At 37.8% G+C, this 11100-nt stretch overlaps 1 protein-coding gene across 2 annotated transcripts; it reads right to left on the bottom strand.

Moving 5' to 3' along the window:
* Positions 1–963: 963 nt before the first annotated feature.
* On the bottom strand, positions 964–9157 carry e2f5 (E2F transcription factor 5). Of its 2 annotated transcripts, none has more exons than XM_085378280.1 (8): positions 9029–9157; positions 7774–7883; positions 7433–7594; positions 6790–6898; positions 6011–6329; positions 2272–2409; positions 1992–2030; positions 964–1052 (listed from the first exon to the last, which is right to left on the bottom strand). In XM_085378280.1, the coding sequence occupies exons 1-8, from the start codon at positions 9155–9157 to the stop codon at positions 976–978; spliced, it is 1083 nt and encodes a 360-aa protein (XP_085234406.1). In that variant the 3' UTR covers positions 964–975. The 2 variants fall into 2 exon arrangements, with proteins under 2 accessions (XP_085234406.1, XP_085234407.1); XM_085378281.1 differs by having other exon boundaries at positions 6011–6323.
* Between the last annotated feature and the right edge of the window lie 1943 nt (positions 9158–11100).

Genomic DNA, 11100 nt, shown 5'->3' with positions numbered 1-11100 from the left:
CAAGACAATTTTGAAAACAATTACTTGTTTCAGACTCAAAATTTGCATTCGAGTGATTTTTGTTCATTTTCCTTACATGAATTTCCTTTGCAAATACAACTGTGCTCATTAAACTGATTTATTGAGAACATAAACAATATATCTTACAATAAAAAATGAAGTATACAAAAAAAAAAAACCAACTCTGCATTTGTACTATATTTAGAACAAAAGTGCAACAAATTAAATTAAATTATGATTAAGGCAGTCAACTAACTTCAGTTTCAAACCTGAACTACTTTTTTTTTTAATTAAATAAGTAAAAATATTCAATTATTTAACTAATGATAGGATAAACTGAGGCCTAAAATGGCAGTATCACAATAATTTAGAAAAGAAAACTTTCTGACATTTTCACAAAAACAAGGTAAACAAAATGTAGCCAAACCATTAATTCAATAAATACAAAACGGTGGTTGAAATTTAACTGGGAAACTGAACAGATGAAGACGTACTGCATGAAGACAAAGCTTACATCTCCTGAACTGGATCATCAAAGAAGCAAATACTGAAATGTTATTGCAAAGTTCAACTTATCTACAACACTGTTACAGTCCCAAAAGTGGATAAGCTGTGCAAAGGAAAACAGTTATCAACAACTCAAGCTTTCCGCTGGATGTGGAAAAATACAGAGACACAAAAGTGCAGCAGGAATGTGAAGGATTTCTCTGTTTACTTGAGACCTCGTGGCTCATGGCTTTATAAATACCTTATGGTTCATTAAATCAGGCACTTTTTGCTGGACAGAGTCTGGATATGTTTAGCTGTGAGGTGCACATCAGTGAAGTCTTTGTTTTTTGTTTTTGTAAGATGACAGTGGTATATCAAAGTATCATCTCTGAAATTTTAACAAATAGGACAAATCTTTACAGTTTTTAAGAGGCAGAAAGTGCTTCTCAAGATTGTAAGAGTGTGCATCAGAGTCACTGTCAGACATCAGTAATTCAGGATCTGCACATCAAACAGGTCACACACTCCCTCGTTGTCATCCAGGTTGAAGCTGTAGTCTATACCTGAATTTGGAGAAAGGAATCAGTGCAAAAATGAAAAGATGGCACCCACACTGAACACACATTCCAGCTGTTGATGATTTAGGACCTAGATCAGAATGTGAAAGGCAAGACCCAGAGTTCAGAATTGGCCCGACAAAGACATTAATCCAGCCCGCTGCACTGCTTTGGAAAATGTGAAGGAGGGCAAACATTTACACTTTCATCTGTATTTTCATAAGTTTTACAGCTCCTTTAATAGATAAACAATTAAATAACATTTTATATTCATGTTTAACATTCCTGTTTTTTTCGTAGTCTACTATAGAAATTTCCCTTTTCTTAATTAACAAAAATGTTTTGAACAATGAGCTACCAGAACTTTTTCGGTAATTTTACACTTTTATTTTTGAGTTTAAGCCCAAAGAGTTGTGCTGTCAGAGCAGCATTTCTTCTTTAGACTGTAGAAGTGGATGACTTGGGTGACTGATGAAATGTTTCTCCCACTGAAAACACTACTCCCAGGTGAACAGAAGCAACTTTTTGGGAAATGTTAATATGCCAAATTAAGATGTTAAATATGTCAAATAATAAACCTGCTAAGCATCAGGATGTTAGCATTAACTCAGGAGCATCTGTTAATCATTTGAATGTCTTCTCTTTGACCTCCAGTCGTTAAAATGGACACATTATAGTGATGCCTAAGGTCTGAAAGGTAAAACCAGAGAGCTTTATAACAGAGTTAGGGGTCTCAGTTTATCTGAAATAGGACTTTATGGAGGTCTATATGTAGGTAGACTACCTCCAGTAGTTAGGGGTAAGTGTGCCCCCAATTAGACAGCATTACAGAAAATTGGGGCGATGAATGGAAGCCAAGCAATGCACTGCTGTGGAGGGGTGAGCAGCAATATATATTTAAGCGTAGATACTGAATGTAGTTAAAACAGGTGCTGTGATGCTTACCATCAGTGGACATGAGTTCCTCAATCAGGTCAACAGCTCCTACAAAGAAAATTAAAAACATGTTTCTATTCCACTGTGGTGTTAAACGTTCACTGTTCTGGACCATTTGTAGCATATCTGTAAACAATTCATTCCTTTCCTCCCACTGAAAGAAAAAACATTAAATAAAAGCATGCTTAGACCTAAGAACGTCAACTGAATCAGAACTGAAACAAATGTGAAGTAAACATTAAAAAAAAGGAAAAAGACTTATGATTCTATTCATATCCCTGGGCCTCACCCTCTCGGTTATCCTTCATGTGGTCTCCAGTGGCACTGAGCTTCAGTAGGCTGCTCACATCCAGAACAGACTGGAACTCCTGGTCCACCAAGTCCATCTCCTGCTGCTCCAACCCCATCACTGGTCGACCGTGATAGACTGCAGACAGAATGAGGAGTCGAAACAAGGTCACTTGACCTCATAATGAAGGATTAAGTTATCTGGAGGCAGAAAACAACAAATGTTGGAATGTGCACTTGTTTACTATAACCCTGGAGAACCCATGGGGTCAAATTTGACCCCATGGTTTCCTTCAAAAACCAATGTGGTCAGCTCTGACCCCATGGGTTCTCCAGGGTTAATGTAAGAGTTCGAAAAACATGATTACCACCAATCTCATTTGTCCAGTAAATAAGAAGTTAATGCCAAAAGGCTGTTAATTTATTAATGTCCACGAGGTCATGCCTGAAAAGAATCCTATACATGGCCCACTTTAAATCTGAATTATTTTTACCTAACTCATTCTTAATGTACAAAAAAAATAAACACACCCAACCCTATGCACTGGCTTCTCATCTACACACCACTGTGCAAAACATACCATAAGCTTTCATTTTACAGAATCCAAGTGTTTCCAAATGTTGAGTAAGTAAAAATCATTCAGTGAAAGGTCTTGTGATTTTGTTGGGGCAATTCCTCATTTTTTTATTTTCTGGAAGGATGGTCAGACTGGGTTTCGCTTTGACACTCTTCTACTTTTAGTGCAACTCTGACTCATCCTCTATAAAACTTAGAGCTGTCAGCTGTCGATCTGTCAGATATACTGGAAGTCTTTTTTTAATAAAGCCACATGAACATATGCAATGATTAGCCACATTAAAACCAGTGAAGTATATGGCACCGCAATGCAATATTCTGATGGAGGGAAACTGGCATCAACGTGGATGTTACAAGCACCACCCACCTAAATACTGTTATAACCCTTAACAGGCTGCCCACAGGTTGCATGGAATCCAGTCTCAGCATTACAGAAATGTACAAAAACAAGTCAAATTAAGGGAGCGCCAACAAGACCCACTGCAGGCATCCTGGTGACGGACACCACAGGATAACTTCAGCGGTCCTGTGACCATACTCAGAGGGGCCAGAGCTGTTTTGCACAAGTGTATTTTTCCACAGTATTAGGCAGGTGGTGAGGCAACCTTTAAGCAGTGTAAACAAGTTGTCAAGTAGCTGCGATTGGGAGAAATTTGATATCTTGTGACTCATTTAGGTGGAGAATGTTATTCCAGAGAATCTGATAAATAAAAATGAAACTGTCCCATAGTAACAGCACTTTGAGGTTATTGAAGATCAAGTTTTCTGTGCAAAATTTTGTTCATACTCTCCTTGTTTATCATTTTTTCACAAGCTACAAGAGATTGAAGTAAATCTGCAAAGAAATGGGTCAAACTGTGCATACTGACGCTACAGTTTTCCTAAGACTTTAGATTCTTTTCTTACGGCCTAGATCTGGTTCATGTAACTCTGAAAGTCAGCTTGCTAAGAGAGGGAACATAGTGACAGACAGCAGTTTTATTTTTTGTTTCAAGATATTAGCACTGTATAGTATTACAGAAGAAAGTAGCAACTAATAAGTTCTGCTGTTCTTGCATGTCAAGACTCTACAACAGCTAATACTTCCAAGTCAGCTGATAAACAGCAATACTTTTAAAACAATAAATCAATCACATTTACATAATCAATTTCAGTGTTGTCCGTGGACAGTGTCTGATTAAAGTGCAGACTTTCCGGTTTCTTTAAAGGGTTTTAAGAAAAGTACTGCAGCAACCGTTTTGGAATTGCAGCTATTTTAATACACAAGCTCCACATTCAGTGACTCAGAACTCACTAGACAACTGACTGACAAGCAGCTTCCTGTCAAGTGAGGCTTGTTTCCACGTTACCTCACAATAAAACATCTATGACTTCCATGTTGATGTTGCGTACGTGGTTTACTGGAAGCTGAGTCTGTCTGGACTGTGTCTGTAGGCAAAACATTTCCCTGAAGCCATCCTGCAATACAGTTAAACAACCAGGAGATCCTCTGATATTTTTATAAGACTGACAGGCCAATCATTTTGCATTCCAGTGCTGCTGACAAACACCTTTATAACCAGATACTAAAAAGTAAATAGCAAATTGAGAATTTTACATGGTGAATTACAAGAATTACATTTACCTCTATTTACCATTAAAAATAATGATAATGCAAGTTTTTCTTCACCTTGAAAGTTATGGTGTGGATTTGGTAATTTCTGGTATTGTTAAGGAACTATTTTTGAATAAATGCCAGCAAAGGCTGCACAGTACCGGTTGCAGTAATATGCCAAGAAGCGTTGCAATGCATCCGGCCATGACCAGACATGACTATGTGAACATCAAAAATACCAGAAGTGAAATCCTTAAATGAAGAAGGAAGCACTTTTGACTGCTCCTGAGGGGTCACCACAGAGGACACATCTGCACGTTTTATTCTGACACAGATTTCACGCCGGATGCCCTTACTAACACAATCCTCCTCCCATTTATCCAGACTTGTGACTGGCACTCCCAGTACACAGGCCTGGGGCCCCCTGAGGCTTAAATACATTAAAGTGTTAAAAATCAGGACCACACATGCAGTTTATTCTGTTAAAATAGGCACTGAAGTTCAGAAACAACATGCGCAACTGTTACTTGAGGCCAGTTTATACCACCTTCACATTATATCTAAAATATTTTATCAGTTTCTTTCTTTAAGCCAACATGCATGGGATTTATAACTATAGATTTATAGTTAACATCCATAACAATCTGGCACTACAGAAAGAAGAGGAACGCAAACTCCATTGTTAAAAGCAGTTAAATGAAGGGCAGTGCTTACAAATCAAATGTAACAGCAAAAGCACCCATCACTCATAGTAGATCACTCATTGTTTAACATCGACAGTGTGTCTTTCTTAAAAGAAAACACACTATCATGTGTGTTAGGACACATTCATTCTTTTAAGAATATATGATGTTTGATACATTTATTTATTTTTATTTTTTTATAGAAACGACAGTCTTTATATAGGACCTCAAAAAAGGGGTGTACAAAACAAACTGACCGACATCAGAACAACATATAATGGCTTCCTGAAAACTTTCTTTTCCTAGCTAAACATGAGTAACTTCCAAGTCTACAACAAAGGATAGGAAGTCTTCTAATGAAAATATGTATTAAATGCTCTTTTTTAGCAGAAAATTTAATCTATAATTAACAGCTCTCACTAAACATATGGCTAGCAATTAAATCATTTACAAAATAACCAAAATGCTGTTATCAAACAATAAACTGCAATAAAGTTACAACAATATAAAGTAATATTTATTACCCTAGTGCAGTGGTTTTCACATTTGCTCCTGTGTGTGACTCTGACACCGAAAACCTGAAACCTTATGTAGCACCACAAATTGGTTGACTATATAATTAGTAAAAACTATTCCAACGAAAACTGAACATCAGAAAGTAAACCTAGTTCTTCTGAATTGGTCACTATGTCAGAAGTTTCTTCTGAGGCCACTTTAAATTTCACAAATGACTCAGGTTGTAGAAGTTTTTCTTGACTACAAATGCAAAATTTTTATTACACATGTGTTCACCGCAGCCTCTTTAGCAGGCAGTAAAACTCTGTGGTGGTTTTGTTGAAGAACTTCAACAGCATTAAAATTCACATGCCCTAAAGCCCATCCTTACCCATCTGCACGTCAGGAGGGGTGGCCGACGGAGTCAGCACATCATCATGTTCTGGCAGCACCATCTGGTGGTCTGAGCAGAAAGACTCCTGGCTGCAGCAAGAGGTGGTGTTGGTGTTGGAAGTGGAAACTGAAAGAGGGAATCTCTGCAGGCTCGCGGGGGTGCTGGGTGGAGTTGGCATCTGACAGATGTCATCAGTGGGGGGTACAGAGAAGACCACAGGCACTCTGGAATCTGAATCTCTGTTGATAAGCATGACCTGAATGGGAGCAGAGTGGCTGCGCAGGTTCACCTGGTACTTCTTTTGACCACTCTGACCCTTAAAAACAGCAGCATGTCATTAAGTATGTCATTTAATAAAGCAGTTATATAGTTGATCTTTTTTTTAAGAATATTTAAAACTGATCACATGATCACAAGGGCATGAAATAAGATGCTTGCAGTGATAAACACAGAAAACTGTCAGATAAATGTGCAGTGTTTTTAGGTTTGCACTGTTTAGTTTCTGTGCAACTTTACAGTTTTACTGTTTACCATCACAGCAATATCTAGACGCTCATAAAGTTACAGGCTAGCTGATTGATGTTAGAGCACACATATGTACACTTATGTACAAAATAAAAAGCCAAATGTAACGAGAATCTTGCAGCTCACTCACAAGCTTTTATCCACCTGTAATAAAATCTGCTAGATAAAGCCTGTGCTGTGTCTGGCGTCTGTTCTCATTAAAGCAGAGTCAAATAAAACAGTACATTTCTATACAACCAAAGCAATACTACCATTTCTGGCAGTGGCACCTCCAGCTGAGTCCCAGCAGGAGCCACAACAGCTAGAAGTGTTTCTTCACTAAAAGCGCTGCAGATGTCTTCATGCGTCACAAATTTATATGTGTAGAAGTGTTAAAGAAGCCGGATTACTGTTTGAAGGAAATGGAGACAATAAACTTGAAAAACAAGAACTGTGAGCATTGTGCAAATCGGGATTAGCCTGGATGTCACTTCACTACTTGACAATGGCAATTATATTTATAATCCCTGCTTTATAGTGTTTTCTTTGATCAATAGGCAAACAATGTTAAAAGGATCAGAGGAGGATTTGTTGTCTCTGAACTGAGTAAATGGGGCCTCGAGGGAACTAGAATTACAAACCATGCAGACAACAGTACAAAAAAACACCTGGTGATATTTCACTGCAAAACAAAGCAAGCCCTACTAACAGATATTTTACTCATTTAATATGAAAAAAATGAGTTAAGATTTGGTTATTTTACAAAGTCTTAAGATGAAAAAGAAAATCAGAACTTCTCTTCTGCCAACATATGATAGAAAAGGCAGAGCGATGACATGAGATGCACAAAAGCAGTGTCTCCAAGTGAACTAAATAAAAACATTTATTTCAAAAATGTAGTCATAAAAAGGATATGTGTTGACAATGGGATCGTGGTTCAAGTGTTTGATGTTCTCCTCCAGCCAGGCCTTCTGGTTGTCCAGCTCTTTCTCTTGGGCTTCCAGCTCAGCAATTTGGGCCTTTAAGACATTTACCTGCTCCAAAGCCTCCTCAGTTTGGCTGGCTATGTTCTCACCCCTTAACATAACGTACAGGATAAGGATGTTTTCTCAGCATTTGCTCCATCTGCTTCATCTTCAATTAAAGTGTGTTTATCTTTAAATTAATGTAAGCACCAACTCTGCATGCATTTTTAAATCTACAGGAACATTAAAATAATAACAACTTTTTGAAATAGTAAACATTTTGTCTCACACCTCCACTGGATTACATTCTTGTTTTTCTTCTCAATTAGCCCCACCCCTTCCAGTACATTGGTGATATCATATATCCTCCTCTTCTGCTTCACTGCCAAGCTGTCTGCAGCCTGTTAATTCAGACAGACATATCAACATCACATCCATATTTCCATATCAGCTGTTCGTTTATAGCATCTTGAGATATACACTTGCAGGTCCATCATAGATACCAGGAAGTTTCTGCAGGAAATGCTTCATCGGTGAATCCAAGAAATAGGGAATTTGGCAAATTAAGCTGCACAAAATAACAAATCAAACTCCTTGGCAGAAGAAGCCAGTTATACAATACCAGAGGCAAAGGGAGGAGGGAAAGGGCTGAGTAACCTGCTGTGTAAACATTGCCCAAGTTTGGCGGGCAAGAAGAGAGGGAAAATGCTACCAATGATAAAAAATAAATAAATAAATAAACAGTTGCAGTAATTAAAGCTTCAAGTAGATCAGAGATTGACACAGGCAGTTAACATGAAACAGAAGTCTCCAAGGAGAGCACTGGAGTGTAAAAGTCATTTACAAATTTTACTAGATGCCCAATACTTAAGGACATTGCTAGTGGGGAAATTGAATAGATGAAATCAATTACATATATAAAACTGACTGGAAAAAATTTGATTTGGGTACCGCATTGTTATATGTTACTGCAGGATCCCACAGGGAGTCAATTGATATCTGCTAGGTCTCAGGAGCATAAAGACAGGTAGGCAGAAACCTTAATTTCAGGAGTTAAGTCTTAGCCTTCTCTTTTAAAAGGAGATGATTCCTATTTCATCTTATAGCCCATGGACATATGAACCTGGTGACACTGGGTCACAGGATAATGCCATGTTTAATCATAATGCAAAAAGACTGGGGATCAGGGTGCCACTCTGGCATCTCCCCGGTCGCTCATTAAAAGTAGGTTTCAAGGGAGACTGCTAAGTGTATTTTAGTGCAATTCAATTAGGCCTGATTTAGCATTAAACACACGATAAATTGATAAAGCATATGAAATACAATGATTAGCTAATTTTCTGTCAACAAATACTCTAAAAAAAATTTCTTTAATGAAGAAAAAAAAACCTAGTCCACCTGTTAAAAAAATCAGTATACCTGACTGGACCCGTAATGACCGACAGCCCTTTGTTCGCATCTGTTGTATTAATGTTGTCAGTGGAAAACACCACTTAATGCTCCCCCCAAAACAACCCACAAAACCCGTCGTCTCCGTTTTACTGACCACTTTCAAATCAAGGACGCCGTCCTTGGCTTCTTGGAGCAGGCTGACAAACTTAATAGTGAGGAGCCCCAAACTTTTCTCATGGCGACTCGATGTCGAGGGTGCCGTCTCAGTCGTCTCAAACTCCATCTTCTTTTTATAAAAGAAACCCTTACTTGTTTTTACTCAGCCACCTACGTTTTAATGAGAATAACGATAATTTCTTTAAATAGCAAATAACGCCGGATCCCTTAACGGGACGATAGCAGCACCTGAAGGGTTTTTAAATGAACGGACGTTACGTTAGGGTCCTGTTGCTATGGCAACCCATTTGCGGCTCGTGCCACGGTCGACCCCCACCGCCGAGCTCGTGCCAACTAAGTCCCGCCTCCCCGCACATCAAACATCACTGACCAATCGGTACGATTAGTATTAGTATGGAAGCCCATAGCAGCCAAAAATATAGGTTAGCATTTTTTTTAACTAATTAAAAAAAACATAACATTTTATTGAGCTATTCTACTTATTTAAATTATTTTGTTATAGGTCGTGTTTAAATTTAGCTTTCCTAACAAGGATTTCATACCATCTAAGTATATCTTATCATATTTTGGTAAAATTCCCAAACACTATATTCAAATTAACTTTTTTTTTTTATCTTTACTTGATAAGTCATAGTAACTTAACATTCTTGTCATTTTTATTTTTTAAAATGGGGAAAAATCAACTAATCCTAACAACTAATCCTATATACAGGATTATATATAGCACCTATTTAACACAAATTACAAAAATGTTTGGACATCTGTAAAATCACAGTGAAGTGACTTTTAAATCTCATGATCCCATGGGGTGTTTTGTTATTCACAACTGAGACATTTTGTTTTATAATGACAAGTTCTAGCTTATTTTGAGTTTGATGGATGGCAGCAACATATCCCAAAAAGGACAGCACTGGGACAATGAAAGCCTGAAAAAAAATGATTTAAAAGAGAGAGAAAGAGAGAGAGAGAGAGAGAGAGAGAGAGAGAGAGAGAGAGAGAGAGAGAGAGAGAGAGAGAGAGGCCAAAGGACTATTTTACTAATTAACTAGCAACAGGTCAGTAATGTGACTGGTTATAAAAAGAGAGGTGTATCATAGAGGCAGATTTTCTCAGAAGTAAAGATAAGCAGAGGAAGAACAGGTTCACAAATATGAAAAAAAAGACCTGCACTACAAATTGCATTATAAATGACAATTTCAGAAAACTGTTCATCAGCGTGAAATTGTGAATACTTTGAATATCTCATCATCTACAGTATGTGATAGCATCAAAAGATTCTGGGACAAGGCCAAAATTAAATATTATATGCCTGTCATCTCTGATGATATAGGGGTCCATTAGCATCAATGGCAAATTGGCAGCCTGCACCTCTGGAAATGCACTATTTATGTTGCAGGGTCTACAGGTTGTAGGGCAATATACCGTAATTCCCGAACTACAGAGCGCACCTGATTAAAAGCCGCATGCTCTAATTGTAGAAAGAAAATCAATTTTGTACTTGTACAGGCCGCACCGGATTTTAAGCCGTATGCGTTTCACCTGTAATATGAGATATTTACACAGAAATATTACACGTGAGGATTTTTAACGTTTAATATAAGGTAACATAAACATGGTAACATAAACGTTATGGTAACATACAAAAATACATACTGCAAATGCTTTTTTTCCTCGAACAGCGCCTGTAACACGGCTACCTTTAAGTCTACGTACGTATCGTAACACACAAATTACGTTGCTTATGGTTTTTTTACGGAACAGTGCACAAACAACATTACAACGTCTCTTAACAACTGATAAAAATATATACCGTGTATATATACACTACTTGTCATTTTGATTGGTCTACTGTTACCAGGCAAAATGTTTTTGGCCGCATGAAAAAAGAAATGCATTAGCCGCACGTCAGTATAAGTCGCAGTGTTCACAGTGTGGGAAAAAAGTAGCAGCTTATGACCCGAAAACTACGGTATATGCTCCCATCAACATCTTTTTCTGGGAAGGCCTTGCATGTTTCAGCAAGACAATGCTAAACCAAATACTGTAGCT

This window comes from Diplotaxodon limnothrissa, linkage group LG18 (assembly GCF_057381915.1).
Source record: "Diplotaxodon limnothrissa isolate DT_005_m linkage group LG18, D_limnothrissa_male_GT1.1, whole genome shotgun sequence".
Taxonomy (NCBI): domain Eukaryota; kingdom Metazoa; phylum Chordata; class Actinopteri; order Cichliformes; family Cichlidae; genus Diplotaxodon; species Diplotaxodon limnothrissa.
Note: the sequence above shows the minus strand (reverse complement) of the source record. Positions and strands in the feature narration are given on the sequence as shown.